The 19,836-nt window shown below is 31.3% G+C and overlaps 1 protein-coding gene across 4 annotated transcripts; it reads right to left on the bottom strand.

Annotated features, from left to right (window-relative positions):
• Positions 1-6,109: 6,109 nt before the first annotated feature.
• Positions 6,110-8,713, bottom strand: LOC106370489. 4 transcript variants are annotated; one of them, XM_013810491.3, is made up of 4 exons: positions 7,491-8,713; positions 6,935-6,979; positions 6,579-6,716; positions 6,110-6,478 (listed from the first exon to the last, which is right to left on the bottom strand). In XM_013810491.3, exons 1-4 carry the CDS (start codon positions 7,860-7,862, stop codon positions 6,461-6,463), a joined length of 573 nt encoding a protein of 190 aa, XP_013665945.1. In that variant the 5' UTR covers positions 7,863-8,713; the 3' UTR covers positions 6,110-6,460. The 4 variants fall into 4 exon arrangements, with proteins under 4 accessions (XP_013665945.1, XP_013665943.1, XP_048593605.1 ...); XM_013810489.3 differs by having other exon boundaries at positions 6,595-6,716; positions 7,491-8,029; XM_048737648.1 differs by lacking the exon at positions 6,935-6,979 and having other exon boundaries at positions 7,491-8,029.
• Positions 8,714-19,836: the final 11,123 nt, after the last annotated feature.

The raw sequence follows: 19,836 nt of genomic DNA, 5'->3' as shown, positions 1-19,836 counted from the left end.
CACTTGTCGTTGTCTCTCGCATAGAATTCGGGACCTTAGGGAAAGTTAGAATTTCTTGACTTTCTTCCAATTACGGAAATCGACGGTGCGAATTTTGGTTCGCACAAAAATTAATTTATCAAACAAAGTTTATGATAAAATTAACACAAACTAGAATAAGTATTTTAGTTAAATTATGAAAATAAGAAAATGTGCTGTTGTCAAAAAAAAAAAAAGTGCTATTCATTTCAAATGTGTCTCTTTTTATAGGTAAATTATTTTACAATAGTTTATATTTATCTTTTGTGATGATTACAGATAGTGTAATATAATTATCTTTTCAAAGAAATTGTGCTATTTTTCGAGAAGTTTTCTGTCCCTAAATTTACAAACTGTTTTCAAATTTTTTTAAAACTCTGCTAATACGTTACAGTTTATCAAACTTTTTCATAAAATCTCATAATCATGAATTTCCCTTACATTCCTAAAACTTTTTTAAGAGAGACTGTTAGTGCATAATTTCTTGGTAGATGTCTTAACGAAGTCTCTTACATCTAAACTCGGAAATTAGTTAATTGAACTATATAACAATAAATATTTTATTAAACATATAATCAACTAATAAAATGATTAATATATACAAAAGTTCACACTTGTATATCAATTTATAGTTTTTTTTAAAATTATTCAAAATTCCAAAATCTAACTATGAAATACTAAAATTACTTGAATAGATGTTTCCAAATCCTAACTTAATAGACAAGCAAGACATATAACATATATTCTTTTTTTTTTTTTTTTTGACATCAAACATTTACAGACTCATATTGACTCTGTAAACCAAAGTGGTAACTCTGCATCCATGTGCACGACAAAAGACGGTTGGTTTCTAGCACTGCGTGCTAAGCTATCCGCCTTGAGGTTCGCCGTCCGAGGAACATGAATGATATCTGAATTGAGGAAACTGCTTCTGAGAAGCTTAATCTCTTCCAGGTAGCTTTCAAATGCTGGCCATTCTTCAGGTTCTGAAACCATCTTTACCAATTGAGAACAATCCGTAGCAAAAGTAACCTGAAACTGTCTTAAATTCTTCATACATTCCATTGCCCAAATTAATGCCTCAATCTCCGAATGGAGAGGGGAGAGACATGCCCGTACATTCCTTGCCCCTAGCAAACTATCAAAACCCGGGAGAGTACTACACCAGCCTTGCCCTGAAAATAGGTCTTTATCCTTCCATGAACCGTCTGTAAAACACCATCTTCCTACATTTTCCCGAGTGGGTCTGGTCTGTGCTTCTTGTATCAAACTCTGATTCCTTAATACCTGCGCTTCAGCCCAAAGTGTAGATTCCAGCTCCGCTAGTTTGAGAGTATCCCTCGGATCAGTATCAATGTTACTAAACACTTTGTTATTCCGACTTTTCCATATATACCATATTATCCATGCAAACTGATGATCCTCCATCTTAGGGTTAACTCTCCAAAAGAGATGGTCCATATTAGCAAAAAAAGAGCTTATAGGAAAGAGATTCGGATTCGATGGTATCTTTGATAGCGCCCACACTTGTCGTGCTGGGGGACATTCAAAGAAAACATGATTAATTGATTCTTACTGGTCTCCACACCGTACATAACAAGTGTCTCCTTGTATACCTCTTGCCTTTAAATTTTTCATCACCGCTATACAACCTGAAAGTAATTGCCACAAGAAATGCTTTATCTTTGGAGGACACCTTATTTTCCAGCAATAGGCTTTAAGTATATCCACTGTTGGTCCATAAAATTCCGGTGGTTTTTCCTTGTCTGGATAGACTCGTTCCACTTGATACCCAGATTGTACAGTATATTTCCCGTTGCTAGTGAAGTGCCAACCATTTCTATCTTCCATCTGATTCCTACTTAAAGGAATACTTTCAATAATTTTGACATCATCAGGGTCCACCAAAGTCCTAATTACCGATGATTTCCATGTTCGGGATTCCCAATTAATGAGAGAATCCACTGTAAGATCCGGGTAACAGTGAAGAGGGTTTTTGTTTGCTGGTCTCGGGGAGGTGGCTGGGATCCAGAGGTCATTCCACACAGAAATAGTTGACCATGTTCCCACCCTTTTAATTAGTCCTTTACAAACCAGAGATCTAGCAGAGATAATACTCCTCCAGCCATATGACGGAGAGTATGATCGGATCGGTTCCAGGGGTGAAGCATTCCTGAAGTACAGTCCTTTGAAAACTCGAGAAAAAAGAGTATTCGGCTTCTCGATCATCTGTATAAAAACCAATTGAGTTCTATTAAATTCAAATTTATACGATTTAGAATTTTTATGTGTACATGATTTCAATTTACTTTTCAGTAAAAATATTTTTCAAAATAATATAAATTAATTTAAGTTTAAATATGAGTAGATAGACTTATTTTTTGAATTGGAATTTCCAAATATGTAATGATATTATTTCAAGTTTTTTTTTGTCATAAAGAAAGATATATTTGCAGTTTAATTTCATTATTATATTAGATTATTTTTACATTTGATTGAATTTGAGGTATAATTTATTTTCAAACTTTGGATATTTTCTAGCAAAATAACTCGATATAAATGAAAATTTTAATCATATTTTTCATTATATGATTTATTATCAATATCAATGTATTAAGAAAATTTGTGGATATTTTAGTAATAGTTTTACTTGTGAAGTTTTAACGTTATCCATACATTTTTATTGGCAAAAAGTATTGATTAGATGAATTGTTATTATTTTTACCTTGAATTTTTAATTGACAAAGGATTTTAGTAAAATTATATTTTAGAGAAAAATAAAAAATCATAAAAGGGGATTCTAATTTTTTTTCTAATATATCTAATTCCTAATACTTATTTCTAATGTTATTTTCTTATTTTATTTAAATTATCAGTATTGTTGCTATATATGGGCATTTTGCAAATATGACTTAAAACTTGAAATCAAACATAAAACTAATCCATATTTTTTTTTGGAACTTTGACTTGTCTCTTTCACCCCCAAAGTTCAGATTATTCATGATAATACCAACACTTTTTTTTTCGAAAATACATATTTTACTCTATCACTCTCATCTTCCTCAAGTATTCACAATATTGTTATTGCCATCAATATACCAACCACCATGAATAACCAATTTCAAGCTCTTAATACACCTAAAAATCGATTTACACTCTTTCTTTCTCAATTCTTATGAACTAAAAACAACATCTTTTTCACTTTCTCTCCATATTCATCCAAAAAAACTCAAGATTTTGATTCTAAATTTTTTTATGGTTCATAGAGCCATTGAAACTTACGATTCTTGGTGGATCACTTTTGTTTGAGATTTTGGGTGATTGGAGAAGACTTATGTGTGCTAAACAAGTTATCTCACTGGTTGAAACTATGAAATCAGTTTTTTTTTCCCAGATCTGTTCGTCCAGACAACTTACATGTAAGTCGTCTGGCTGTAGACGACTTACATGGAAGTCTTTTGGTTAATGCAGATGTTAGTTTTGCAATTGACTTTTAAATGTGTTTTTATAGTGGACTTTCATGGAAGTCGTCCATCGTTGTTTGTTAAAAAAAAAATTCAAGACGACTTCTATGTAAGTCGTCTAGGGTAAACGAGCTAGTTTTGCATTTGACCGCATTGTGTGAGAAATTTGACTTTTTCTGGACGACTTACACGTAAGTTGTCCTGTAGTAAATTAAAAATCAATATTTTGTTATACCTAGACGACTTCCATATAAGTCGTCTCAGGTTAGTTTTGCAATTGAAAAATAAAACAAAAAAAATATTTTTTCTAGACGATTTACACGGAAGTCGGACCGACTTACATTGAAGTCGGACCGACGACTTACATTGAAGTTGTCATGATTTTATTCTGAGATTCTGGTCAAACCTTGCTTATCTTGGACGGCTTCCATGTAAGTTGTCGGACGGACGACTTCCGTGTAAGTCGTCTACAAAAAAATATTGTTTTTTGTTTTATTTTTCCATTGCAAAACTAACCCATGTAACTCGTCTAGGTAAAACAAAATATTGATTTTTTAATTTTCTATTGGACGACTTACACGTAAGTCGTCCAGGAAAAGTCAAATTTCTGACAGAGTCCAGTCAAATGCAAAACTAACATGTTTTCCCTAGACGACTTACATGTAAATCGTCTAGGTTAAAATCAATTGCAAAACTAACCTAAATGGACGACTTTTTAGAAGTCTGCCAAATGACCTCCGTGGAAGTCGTCTGCGTCAATGTTTAATAAACTTTCATTCTATTTAAAACTATAAAGAATTTTTAACATTTTTTTGTTAATTCATGTATATTAATCAATATTTTGGCTACTGAATGAAAAACCAACATATCCAAATCCAGATCTGAAAAACATGCATATCCAAAAACGTTGAAATGACTTAAAAACAAAGAAAATGAGTGGAAGATTAGATAGATCTACCTCTATAGAACATACAAAAATACATATCTAATATTAATAGATCTACCTTTAAATGAGTGGAAGATGAGAACCATGTGATGAGAACCATGTGATGAAAAACCTGCAAAACAAGATAAACTAGTGAGAAAGACATGAGACAAAAACAATAAATTGATATAAAGTTTGGTGTTTATAAGTTCAAAGAGATTACATAGAGGTTGGAGAGTTTTAAAATGAGGAACATACCATTTTTGTTGAAGCCTTTTGAGAGGAGGAGAGAGAATATGTAAATTTTTCTTTATATATGGAGACAAAAATTCCAATATGATTAAATATTTTCGATTCAGAAGACTTTCAAGTAAGTTATCTAATAAAATGCTTACTAGACGACTTACTTGTAAGTCGCCCAAAAGACTTCAATATTTTTAGCGGGAAACTAATATATTTTTAGCGGAAAATTAAAATATTTTTAGCGGGAGTTAGAAGACTTTCAGAGAAGTCTTCAAATCGCCAGACGACTTACATGTTAGTCATCGAGACCCTAAACATAACCCCTAAACTAAATTAACTAACTAAATATTTCATAAAATCAAACTAAACTTAAAAAGTGTTTACTATACACAGAAATAAACACATGTAGGTAAAAATTTAATTATTCAAAAAAAAAAACATTTAATCCAAAATCTAACTCTAAGAATACATACAATACTACAACATTTGTTGTCAAACCCTAAGCCAAAGAATATCATGATTAACTACTTTCACTCATCTATGTTGAAAACTATTCAATATTATTATATCTTAATTTATATTATTAAAAACTGTTTATAATTACATGATTTTAATTTTTCACTTGTCAAAATATTTTTTAAAAAAATTATAAATTATTTTTAAGATCGAGTACACCAGAAGACTTCACTGGAAGTCGTCTAGACGACTTACAGTATCTCAGAAGACTCATTCGACTTTTTGGGAATATATTCGTAAAAATGAGTTCTGTTTTTTTGTTTGGTCACAAGGGGCTGGCTGTAATTTCACAGTGCTTTTGGGTTAGTTTTGCATTTGATTCAAGTTTGGGTATAGTTTTGTATTTAAAATCAAGTGTTGAGTCATATTTGGAAAATCCTCATATATATATATATAAGTTATTTTTTAAAATATTTATTTAGAAACTCGGAAAAGGAATTGTAATTTTGATGAATAATTATACAACATTCTTCTATAGTTAAGTGTTCATAATAAACTATTATAATATTTTAATAGGTTAATTTGGTGAAGTTATTTTATAAATTGTTTTATTTCAAAACTCTATTTTACAAATTAAAGATTATTATATATGATTTTTTTTTTTTGCAATTCCATCCTTTTTATATATATATAAAGATTATTTAGTTTTTGCAAGTCCATCTTTTATGATTATTATATACTCCGTCCGTTCCTAAAAGTATAGATTTTCTAGAATTTTAAAGTAGTTTTAAGTAGTTAATGTTGATAAATTGTATACTTTTAAAAAACATTAATCGAAAATATTTGAATTGATTAAATACTATTGACTGATAGTTATTGGAAAATGTATAGTGAAATAAATAATAAATTTAACTATAAATATTTATTATGTTTTTAATATGCGTGAATATTCTATAAAATCTTTGTTTCGGGAACAGAGAGAGTATAATATTGAGATATTAAGTAAACATATGAAAAACATATTCTTATAAGAAAACTATAGAACATTTAAGATATTGGATCAGCGTTCTAAATAAGATGGAATGGATCAAACGGGATACAAATATTTTGTTTAATTTCTTACAAGACACAGCGTTAACACATGGGACTACAAAGAGGTACACAGCTTATAAGACAAAAGATAATTATCCAATCTATGGCTGCTAAGATTAGAGACTGTGATTAGGCCAAAAGCCAGAAATTCTTCTGCCATCGTGTGTTGATCAAATAGCCACTAACACCGTTGCTTTGTTTCCTCACACCAATCGTCAAACAATCTGCACCGTTGATGCATCGATTCACGAGCTCCTCAGATCTACTGGGTCCACGTAAGCTACGTACAAAACGACAAGAAAATGAAAGTAATTATTAGAACGAGAGTATCATGATGATGAGGAACGAGAGTATCATGATGATGAGGAAAGAGATCTGACGGTTGAGATGACGCACCAGGAGATGAATGGTGCAGATTTCTTCTGACCCAAAACAAGAACAGTGACGTCAAGTTTCTTCACTTGGCTGAGTATAGTTGCTAACTTTGGTCCTTGAACCACCAACGCCTCCACATCCACCTTAAAAGATAATTACCATAAAATCTTTGTCAAATCCACTATAATACATTTGTTGATGCAAAAAAGAGATAAGTATTAGCACTTCTTACTTCTCCAAAGTACTATAAAAATCTCAAGGAATCTTTAGGTAACTAATTACGATTAAGCCAAGGCAAATTATAAAATTAGAAATATCTCGAGAATGCAATTAAAATATCAAAATTTACGAAAAACTATACCTGATTACATGTTGGATGTTTTCGAAAAACTTTCCTTCCGAAATCCTATTTAAGATAATTTAAAATGGGTAAGTACCCTTTTTAAGTAACAACTGTTTATGTACCAACAATACCAGTCTATACTTCAACTAAGATATAAAACCATTTTCTTAACCATTAGATCTGAACTAGGAAAATAAGTTGGATCTTTAACTGAAAAAAGCTTACAATCAGAAATGATGAAAATACTTTTCACATCCATTTTCTTTTAAAAATATAAAAAAGGGGAGGAGCCAGTGGAATCAATTAGAAACTTTGCAGAGACCAGTTCTCTGCATTTTTTTCTCATCTCCAACACTAACGCATGCACTACTCAAGTAGTTCAACACATTTTTTTTGTCAGCCAACACATCTTACATTATAGTATAAAAACAAAAAATTGAAACCCAAATGTGCATTGCTAGACTTTTAATTTAAATTCTTGGCTTTTGTTATTAAAACTTACCAATCAACCAATCAAGATTTTAAGAATTTATTTATTCAAAAATCTTACAGAAAATACGTTACAGTAAGTTACCTCGGGTTTACAAGCTTTGCAAAGAGAACCAAGTGATTGAACCAAAGAAGGAGAAGCTTCATCATGAGGAGACACAACGTGGAGAAGAGTCATCAAATCTCCCTTATTAGTCAAATGCGTCAAAGCCCACATCATGGCATGTTTCGACCTCGAAGTCTCATCCACCACAACCATCACCCTCTTGCTTCTGGTTGCTGTATCTCCATTTGAGTAGACCCCATAAAGACCCTCCATTGAAGAGTAACCACCACCACAGCTTGTTGCGTCGGTGAAGGCCGTTGAACTATCTCCGGATGTCCACCTTTTAGAAGCCGACCTCCAACCTTCTTTTCTGCTTCGTTGTCTAAGTATTGAGTTTCTTGAAAATTGCATTTTGTAAGTAGTGTGGATCAAGAGCGAGAAAGTGTAGGTAGTAGGAGACTATTATAGGGTAAAAGTGAAGAGGCTTTGGTTTAAACTTGACACAGCGAAATGGAAAGAGAAAGAAGCGAGAGAGAGTAATTGCTGCTGTTAATAAATAGTGAGCGACAGGGCATTAAGGCTGAGTCACATGCCCATAATAAAATAGAGAAAATTACATTCTAAGGCAGTTTACAAGTTTCTAATAACACTTTGGATCACTTTCAGCTACTGGGGCAGTTTCTTCTAACAAGCTCTCTTTTCTCCACTTGTTTCTAACTAACTTAGTGCGTCTGTAACTACTAGTCAAAAAGACCCAACAAGTAGAAGGGCGGGAACCGCTCACCACCGCACATCTCCCTCACCATCCGACGGCCCATAATGTTTCTGCTATATATGACAAGACATATATCTATCAAAATTTTCAACCTTTAGATTAACAATTTGACTTTTCATTTGTGCGGTCCAGATTTTACCAAGTTCCCAACATCTTCATCTTCCGCTCACCACCGCACATCTTCCTCGTTTTCTTTCTATTTTTCTTCACACCAAATCAACCTAACACAAAGATCAATACGAAAGTCAGTTCATACATTAATTTTACTTTAAGTACACGTTTACAAGTTATAGTGTTCACACTAACGTCAAACGGTTCCTCCCACGCATCCACATAAAGGAGCGCTTGTGTACATGTGTACCTACGATGTACACATGTACACATATATTGTTCCCAACTCGTACGTACACCTGTACACCTCAGTCGTTTCTAACTCGCACAAATACATCCTCCGCCTCCACCTAACACACATGTCGCACATTTCAATACATTGTCCACATGTACTCTTCCGAGAGTCAGTTCATACATTAAATTTACTTTAAGTACACGTTTACAAGTTATAGTGTTCACACTAACGCCAAACGGTTCCTCCTACGCATCCACATACAAGAGCGCTTCTGTACATGCGTACATACGCCAGGTGTACATCGCATACTATAGGTGTACATGGGTGCACTCGTTTTTCATACAGCCCCAAATGTACATTCTTTAACATACAGACTTACTAAATCTAAATGTATACCAACTTGAATCGTGTACATACGCCAGGTGTACATCGCATACTATAAGTGTACATGTGTGCACTCGTTTTTCATACAATCCCAAATGTACATTCTATAACATACAGTCTTACTAAATCTAAATGTATACCAACTTGCTTGCGTTCGACAACCAAAAATGCAACAATAACTACATAAATAAGATTTGGTTTCCTAAACGTCCAACCATAGGTGATAATACAAAAAACTTGCTGACATAACATGTTTTGCAACACAGAGAGCCGATAGTAAATGAAACATCCAACACAACAAGGGCCCTAACCAAAAACAACCTCCAACCCTTTCTGCAATGTCACAACAAAATAAACCCTCCCTACGCAATCATCACAAGTACAAAGGCACTACGCAACAAAATAAACCCTCCTTTCTTCGTTAGCACCTGCCTTGTCAGCATCCCGTGTATCACTTTGCCCATCAGCACCCCACGGACAGGAAACCTAAATAGGGTTCCAAAGCAAGATCTCAGGAGCATCGCCATCTCCTCGGTGCCGTTTAGTGCGTCTCTAACGCACAGCAGAAAATCTATAGTAGAGTACATGTTGATTTTCTCGCAGGGGAAACGATCTGTTGTAAATAACCTCTCCGGTAGACTGGCCGGTACAACCTCTACCTCGTCTGTTCCAATAAAAAAAAACCACTCGTTTGAGGGACAAATCGACAGCAAAACTAAATCAAACTAAGAGGGGGGGGGGGGTGCGCATTACTAACCAACGGCAATCTCTTTACCACGCAGACTCCGCCGTCGAGACATCTTGTTTATCGTCGCCGAAACTCGCCGTCGTTTTTTTGGCTCGCTATCGCCGCTTCGGTTTCTCCCTCTCCGGTCTCGGTAAAAGCGAAGTTGAAAGTGAATAATTATCCTTACAGTTCCGTCTATAATATCCGTCCGTGGGTCCACCACCTAGATTTTAAATTTTGAAATTTGAACAATCGAACTAAGAAAAAAGAAAAGGAACGGGCCGGTTAGGATTTTCTGAGGGCAAGTTGGGTCTTTTCACATGAAAACTGCCCCAGTAGCGGGAAGTGCCTTTTTATGACATAGAAACACGTAAACTGCCCTAGAGTGAAAATAACTCAATAAAATATGTTATTTAATTTCTTCTGTGAATACTTTTTAGATTGGGTTTAGTTCTGTTTATTTTCGATATTGGAATTTACAATTCAAGAGCGTTAAGATAAACCGTTTACTTGTTTTCAAGTGTTTTGGATTCCATTGGTTTTGTTTGGGCTAAGAAACACTTGTTAGAAACTAATAAATATGCCTGTCTTCAACAATTATTGGCGTTAAAACATTTTTTAGCGACCAAATAATACAAATGTTGGGGGTTCAAATTGGGCCAATTTCGTAAAAAATTTATTGTTTTTTGATGACCCGTAGTGATTTATGATAATAATATATAACAGTTATGATATCTTCAGTCTGTCGTGACATTGTGATGTATTGCACTATATGTTCGTATTTGTATTCACTGGACCGTTTAAACTTCTTTATCGTGGGGTAACATTGTGTTATCAGGTGTTTGAACCGAGTACTATCGATAAACTAGTAAAGAAAAAAAGACGAGTTCTTGTCAGTGGATCGAGAAAAAAATGTTTTATTAGATCAAGGAATCGTTTGATTGTGTTACAAAAGAGGAAATTAACAGTGGAAACAAGCCGGCGAAAGCTGGTTCGTCGCAGAGCCGTGCTTACAGCTTATTGAAAAATGCATTTGCCTAAGACCTCCAAATTTTGTAAAATTTTAAGGATCGCTAATTACAAAAAAAATTTATATAGTAGTTAATGTATTCTTTTAGTTAGATTTTTATTTGATTCTAAATTCGACTTCTGTTTAAAAAAAAACCTAATTTATGATCAATTTTACTATATTTTATGTAAACTAAAAAGATTCTACTTCTAATTAACTGTAAATATTTGATCCACATTTTTCATCTTTGTATATGTTATGATTTAGATTTAATTTATATATTTATAGAATTTGATTAACAAATTATAATATTTTGAATATATAATGTATTGTATTTAATTTAAACGCTAGGATTTAGGTTTTTAACAGCAACCAACATTTCAATTCAAAATTTGTATTTTTGTTTTTATATTACTAATTCCTACTTTTGATCATTATTTTATTTTTTAGTTTATAAAAGTCTGGTGCAGAAAATTTAGAAAATGTTTAGGTAATAAATCAAAACTTTTTAGTGTTATATTTATATGTTTTTTCAAAAAAAAAATATTTTATATAATTTGAATTTAAATAGAGCTATTTTCAAAAAAGATATCATGTAAAAATTTTTTAACTCGCCTCGGGCACCCAAAAACCTTCGCACGGCACTGGTTCGCCGGAGGGTACAAGTCGGCGAGAATAAATATGTAAAACCCTAGTTTCTAGCCAAAAGTAAGTGTGTAGTGATTTGCGGCTTTCCCTTTTATAGGCGGTTAACCTAATTTGTCTTGACTTAATGGGCATTTTGTCAATTGGGCCGAGCTGTCGGGCTACTGTTTCGAGTCGACTGCTTTCAGTCGCTCGATCGGTCGGCTAAAAGCAGTCTCGAGTCGAGCCGATTAATCGCTCACGAGTCGGCGAGCCGAGTCTCTACTACATAGTCATGTGTTAGGACAACTATCATGTGGGCTTTTTGGGAGGATCAGGCCCATACTCAACATTAGATTCTATGCGAATCTAAAGTAGACGATTTTGCAGCAGGACAGTGAGCCTAACTTGGTAATTCACTCGGTACATTTCGGTCCTCTCATGCGGATGCCTGCTGAAAATGCTTCTTTCTAAGACAATAACATGGTCAAAATGACATCTCAAAATACAAGAATGGATTTGTAGATTTCGATGATTCTCTGATACACAAATCTGAAACTAATTCTTTAATGGATAGACGTCCTTCATGGTATGAAAGCATCTACATGATCGGATTTTAAGGGATGGTGACTGTGAATCACATATCATGAACAAAGAAATTTGTACACTGTGATCAAAGTCTATTTATAAGCGCAAGGAGCCCTTGGTTTTTCACTACACTTCTATGTTCGACATTTACAACTTTTAGAGGTGCTAAAATAATTTAGAAGTCACCGATTCTTGTATAACAAGACAAAAGAGTTATTGTCACCACCAATCGTCATAGTTAATGTTTGATGAGCTCTCTATAGAGAGAGCATACCCTCCAAGATTTCAAAGAGAAACACGCGCAACCATATAAGTTTTTAGATAGAGAAATTGGTTTATCATATTTTAGACTTTTGCAGTTGCAGTGTAGTTAAAATCAAGAACTCTGCGTTTTACAGTCACCTTTCTTTTCCACTCGACTGATCTCTTGATATCACACTTATCCTCACCAACGTATTATGAATGCAATTATTAATTGGTACACTGTGTGATATATTTTCTTAAATGTTATTGCAGTTTATTTATATGGTAAAGAAACACTAGTACCATCTTTAGTCTATACTAGGTTAAGATCCGCGCCTTGCGCGGAATAAACATTATATATATAAATTATTTTATATATTATATGTTTATAATATATTATGAAATAATAAATTTAGATTGAATAATTAAAAAGTTATTATCTACTACTTATATAGTTAAATTGGTGCAAGCATATAAATAAATTTTATAAATCAAAAAAATATTTTTTCTATTTGATATGATATATAATTAAATTTAAATGATAGTAACATATATATGGTATATTTTAATATTAATATTTATTAGATGATGCTTTTTGCTCATATTTTTTTTTTATCATTTGTATCTGTTATAGTAAAAAGTCTAAATTAGTGATAACAAAATTTTCACTGTGAAATTAATGGTTTAAGTAATATATAATATTTTAAAAAATTAAGTTGTTAATATTTTTTCAAATTTTTTATCAAAAAATTGTTCAAAGTAAATTTCAAAATTAAGATATTTTTATATTTTTATATGGCATATAGTTTAATTTAAAATGATACATATATTTATATATCTTTTATTTTTGGTATTTATTAAATGAGACTTTCAACTTATATTATTTTTTAATTATTTGTGTCATGTCATAACAAAAGTTTTAAATCATAGATCACAAAATTTGAATGTGAAACTTTTAACAGTTTTAGTAATTTATACTCGTTTTTAAAAATTCAAAACATTATATAAATAATTTTTTTAATTTTTATTATATAGTTACTAATGATTGTTTAATTTATTTTAATAGCTTAAAATTAAACAAATATAATTATAATACACACTTATTTTTATCAAATCTTTATTATTCAAAATCATTAATTGTCATATATACTTTAGCCACGTTAGGCAATTCTGTAATCTTATTTAAGGAAATAATGATGCACATTTAATAATGTATTTATTGTGGTTTAATAAAAAGCTTATTATATATTTAGATGGACCAACCTATTTTTCTAAGGATTCTAAAAATCATTCTAGTGATGACATGTGGCTACAAAAAAAAGTTGTAATGCTTCTCAAATAATATATAGGGGATATCACATTAAAGCATTCATATACAGACAGCTAATTCATATCTTTAGTCTACTGTGGTCCATACAATGTGAAAAAAAAGAAACGTATTTATCTCTTCCCCCTTTCATTCTAAATTAGAATTTAGAGTAAAAATATTCCAATGATACTATATTTTTCACTTTATAATAGAATGAAAAATAAGTTTATTTCAAATATAGAGTAACTTATTTATTTTTTGTTTATCACTCTATTTTTTACTCTAAAATAAAATACTATTAGAACAAACTCTAACTCTATTATAGAATTACTCTATTCTAGAATAAAAAATAGAGTAAATCATTGGAGATAGTGTCAAACAAACTTATGGGTTTCATATGTGTCAGGTGATCTCATTCATATTTGCTTTCATATCTTCCCTTGTCCTCTTCTCCCCTATCATTTCCACACAGTTTCTTTTTGTTTTGGAATTTTTTGCCGTTGTTGTATCCTCAAATTTATAGTGTTTAAACAAGCTAAGCACACATAGACAGACAGATAAGATCGAAGGGCTCAAAGATTACATTAATAACCTTCTTATGAAAACAAACGAGGGGCTAACTGTATGTATACATATGAGCATCATGATACAAAACTAGAAGATTGGACAGCAATGTATTTGAATAATAAAGATTCAACCATGTAATGAGATGGTCAAATAATTAATCCAATTAAAACACGCGGACTTCTATGAAATTCCTTTGACACAAGGGTTTTCTTCTAAACTACTTCAGGAAATCGTATGTTCAGTCCTTTAAACATTAAACGACTAATTAATTTAATAATGATCAGAAATGTTTTAGGGGAAAACAGAAAATGGTGAAAAGAAAAGGAAAATAGATTTGTAACATGGACACATCGTGAAGGGTAAAAATTCCTTCATTCAATTGTCAGAATAAGAAAACAGTAAAGAATCATTTATCCTGACACAACTTCCCACTGCACAAAATTTCTTCATTGATTTTATAACATTTTGAAAAATGTTAGATAAAACACAAACTGTACAATCAGTACATGTACACAATCTCATCACATTCGTCTCTGAATGGGGGGAGGTGTGCATTACTATATGAACTTATATAAATTTTAAAACCAAATTTCACTTGAAGAATAATATTTTTGCTAATGTTAATCAGTTACCTTTACGTATTTAAAAAATAATAATGTACCCGAAAGTTGTATATATAGTTTCTATGTGTCTAAAATAGAAAGGCCTTTGTGTATCTTTATATTTATATACCTTTTATTACTTCAAATTTAAAATGTTTTATATTTATATACCTTTTATTACTTAAAATTTTAAAATATTTTTCGAAAAACATCAACAAAGTTTTTTTATTATGTTATGTAATTTTATTATTTTACTATAACAATTTTGTTTTGTAGATTCAAAAAATATGGAAAAGAGACGTTCACTAAGAAATTTGTCGGTTCTATTTCATCGGGAAAAATAATTGTGAGAATTTTCTCAGGCTATTTGATGAATTTAACACACAAAAAGCTAAAATAAATAAATATAGTGAAAAATGAAGTATTACCGATTTTGGTAATCTACAATGAAGTATGCTAATAAAATGTGATATATGTCCACAGATCTGAAAGCATGTATATACGACAACGTAAAATATCTTCAAACTAAAGAAAAAAAAATTAAAAATAGAGATTTTACCGCTAAAATAATAAGAAAACAATTAGATTCAGTTCAAGCTATAGTTTTATTGAATCTATGAGACAAATAACTAAAATAAACATCTAAAATCTATGAGAAATTGTCAAAACTACCACATTCCTAATACCACTTTTCATGTTTAATTTAACCACATTTACTTTCAATTTTAAAGAGGTCAATAGATACTTATAACCCTATAGTTAACTAATCTAGATTTAGGGTTTAAAGTTAAGGGGTAGGGTTTAGAATTTTAATTAATATATAAATAAATACCTAAACATTTTTTAAAAATAGATTCAAAAGGAACTTTAAAATTTCGAAAATAATTTTTTTTTTAAGTTCAAAAAATTATAAAAAAGTTTGAACTTGAAAAGGTATAACGCGAAAAATATAAAAAGAAATTTTAAATTTATCTTTTTTATTTTTTATTTAAATAATTATTTATATTTATATCAATACAATACTAAAAGGCAAATATAAGCCATGGAGATGGTGTCCACGTAGGATAGGAAAATCAACCAATCAGAGAGTCCGAAGTTGCCACATCATCTCATTTAACTTTTCATAAAAAATTAAAAAAATAAATGCGAAAGAAAGGATCGAACCGAGGTTAGTATGACATACATATAAGGCAGTTACCACTAAGCCATTGAAACTTTCTTGGACACATATACAAGAATCACTAAGTATGTAATCACAAACTCTTATGTACAGTTACAATAATATGAATTCAACTTTTAAGACTCCGATACTTTGTTTTGTAAAAAAAAAAAATGACTAAGCTAATATATTCTTTGAAAGTGTGAGAACATTGACAAATATGAAAAAACATATTATAAGGCAAATATAAGCCATGGATAGGGTGTCCACGTAGAATAGGAAAATGAATCAATCAGAGAGTCCGAAGTTACCACGTCATCTCATTTATTTTTCGTAAAAAAATGAAAAAAAAAAAGCGAAGGAAAGGATCTATGACATAAATATAGAGCAGTTACTACTAAGCCATTAAAAATTTATTGGACACATATACAAGAATCACTAAGTATGTAATCACAAACTCTTATGTACAGTTACAATAATATGAATTTAACTTTTAAGACTCTGATACTTTGTTTTGTAAAAAAAATAAGTAAGTGACTAAGCTAATATATTCTTTGAAAGTGTGAGAACATTGACAAATATAGAAAATCATAGATTTTTGTTTTCGTGACAAAGTTAATAATTTTGTAAAAGTAAGTTTAATATATAAATTTTCGTGACAAATATGAGAAAACATAGATTTTTGTACAATTTTGACAAAACAACTCAAAACATAGTTCTCTAATGTCTTAATAAAATATTATTTAAGGGTGCAATAATTAAATATATCAATTCAATAAATTTTTTAATTTATAGACAAAACAATAACACAACAAATTTTGAAACATTTGTTTAACCTATCGATTTCTTTTCATGAGAATCCAACTAAACAAGATAAAAAAATAATTAGATTTACAAATATTTAATTACCATTTTCTTCAATTCTGATTAATTTCATATTGTAATAATGTATCTTTTTGAAGTTACAAAAAATAATGTTTTTTCTTTATTACACTAGCATTATATATATATATATATATATATATTCTATATACATAAATAAATATAATATAACAACATAAGCTTGGTTTCCTCGATTCATATGAAACTTTTAAGTTATCCACCAAAGCAAATTAATTAAATCAATCAAATTGTTAGAATACAGCAAGTTAATATATAATTTTATTTTAAATTAAATTATTTAAAAATTGTATTTTCATTAAAAACAAAATAATAAATAAGCAAAACTGATTTGATGGTAATTTTTATGACATATATATATATTAATTCTGAGAAAGAAATAGAAGCTTAATATGAAAAAAATCTTAAATACAAAAAACACTAAAAATTAACAAAACAAACTAATAAAAATTAAACTATGATATCACTTGAAATCTTCTTAGAGAATATTAATAAAATATATAAGTGATAATTTGACAAATTTGATTTTTTTTGGCCAGCCAAAAGTTTATTATTAATTAGCATCAGTTATTTTAAGATGTTTAAAAAAGGATGGACAAAAAAATAGGATGAACATAAATGATATATGAACTATGAATAGTACTTTGTAAAGCTGACTTAGATAACACATCTGCACATTCATTTCCAGTCTTTTTTTATGCCTAAATTCAATTTCTTCAGAGCAGTTATTCCACAAAGAGATCGTATGAGATATTGTTTTGATATTCAGATTTATTTCTTGACTGTTAAAAAGATTGATAACTGCAAAAATGTCTCATTCGAATATGATATGTCTATAACCGAGTCCCCAACATGAGACAGATTTATTTAAAAAATAAATAATTTCATTTTTCTTATATTATATAATAAATATATATTATTTACTGATAATAAAAATATAGTTATTCATCTATCACAAATATCAATGTAAATATGTGAATCAAGTACAACAATCAAACAACATAATGATTTTTACAAAGAAAATTTAAAAAATATATTTATGTTATGTAGTCTTATTTTATATTATTTAAATAATGTAATACAATATTATACATTAATTTTATAGAATTGAGAAATACATATAATATCTTATCCGCACGTAGCGCGGTTAAAAAATCTAGTATATATAGAGCAAGAGTATAAGAATTGTTTGCCTCTTTAATGAATAAAGTAGTTTTGAAAATATATTTTTTAAAAGGTAAACATGAATAATAGTATTAATAATGAGGTAAAAGTAAATCTTCCCCAAAATCTATAGATCTACCTAGGAAGGAAATATGAAAATTCTATAATGAAAATTTTTCAAAAATAAGATATAATCGTAAGAAAGAAACTACAGAGTTTTCTAGAAAAAACATTAGACTTTTGTTGTAGCAACTAGTGATACATGATATGTAAATGTTTTTATATATAACTAGATAAAAAATTCGGATGAATAAATTTCTTAAGTAAATTTCACATGAAGTCTTCGGCATCATAAAGGAGAGTTGCTCCACAGCCCTCTACATCATATCTTAGCATGAGGCTTTTTTTTTGACAAGTGGCACTATATATTTAATTTATAAACGTTTTTAGTTATGTTTCGATCCTGCAGAGTTTTATTTTCAATCGCCACCTCCTCTCTTGAAATGGGCCCTAAATGATTCTTATGTATAGATTTAGCTCAATTCTCTTAGTCCAACAACTCCAATCATCCAGCTTCATCCTAAACCCTAATTTCCACCGTGTACCATAGCCAGCAACGTTACGTCTCACATCAACATTAAACCATATCATAAAGCTTCACCATTACTTTCTTCAACTCATTCCTCCCACGACGTCATATTTAATTTTCCGTTCCTATATCTCCTTTAAACTTCTGAGGAATTTATACTATTAATTAATAGTGAGTATACACCAGTTCAAAATGTTCTTTGTAAACCCGTTCATTATCTTACAACAACTCTGAAAAAGAACAAAAGTAGTTTGAAGTGTGTTTTCCTTTCCAATTCATTTGCTACTCTCTGATTAATTTCAGTTTTACATTGTAGGCAAGTGGTTCAGACGAGGCTCCCCCGTAATTAGGAGGCTCAGAATGTCAAGAAAGGGGATCAATTGATGGGGTAGATATGGTGCTGCTTGATGCAAAGGTATTTTGATTACATGTTTTTTAAAAAAATTGTTCTTTATTAATAAGTTGATATCATAAGTGATGATGATGATAGGTACCTGTTTTCCATTAATTTCTACCTATTGCAGTTGCAGTTCATTTTTTGTGCTTTAAATTTGGCTAAAGATTATTTGCTAGCGGTGTACTCAAGGCTTTTCATCAGGCCATGGGTTTTGGGAATATGCAATTGCTTCGGTGCTATCCTTTTGGAGAGTTTTTGATGACCTATGTCAACTGAGAGTCATAATTCCCTTCAAGTCATCTTACGACCTGGTTGTCTTTGTTAGTGATGTTGAAAGTGACGATGATGAGTGTTGGGGTCAAAATCGGTTACGACGGAATCAATGTCTGAAAGTCCGTAAAAAATCAGCATAAACGTTTTTACGAAAAAGTAATCTTCGTAAGGATATCTTTACGAAGAGCCTTGCGGTAAAATCTCGTCCAAATCTCAATCGAACCACTAAATACCGATTGTCCGAAGGCAACGGACATGTATCCAAATCGGCCGCGGACAAGCTCGAGTATGGAAATCAGACCGCGGACAAGCCAAGCTCGATCGATACGCGGCGACCCAGCATGCACACAGCTCAATCGCTACGTAGCGACCGAGCTCGAGCTAAGCTCGGTCGCTACATAGCAACCGAGCGTCCGTCCCGCTCGGTCGCTACGTAGCGACCGAGCTCGAAGCCAAGCTCGGTCGCTACGTAGCGACCGAGCGTCCATCCCGCTCGGTCGCTACGTAGCGATCGAGCTCGATCCAAGCTCGGTCGCTACGTAGCGACCGAGCGTCCGTCCCGCTCGGTCGCTACGTAGCGACCGAGCGTGCGTTCTGTTCGGTCGTTACGTAGCGACCGAACTCTTCCGAAACGTCGATACGACACCAGTTCATGCATTATCCTACGATGCTATCTCCCGAAGACCGTAGCAAACTCAGTTCATGTCTTTCGACCATTCTAAAGACATC

The sequence above is a fragment of the Brassica napus genome, chromosome A8 (assembly GCF_020379485.1).
Source record: "Brassica napus cultivar Da-Ae chromosome A8, Da-Ae, whole genome shotgun sequence".
NCBI classification, from domain to species: Eukaryota; Viridiplantae; Streptophyta; class Magnoliopsida; order Brassicales; family Brassicaceae; genus Brassica; species Brassica napus.
This window is presented reverse-complemented; position numbering and strand designations above follow the sequence as displayed.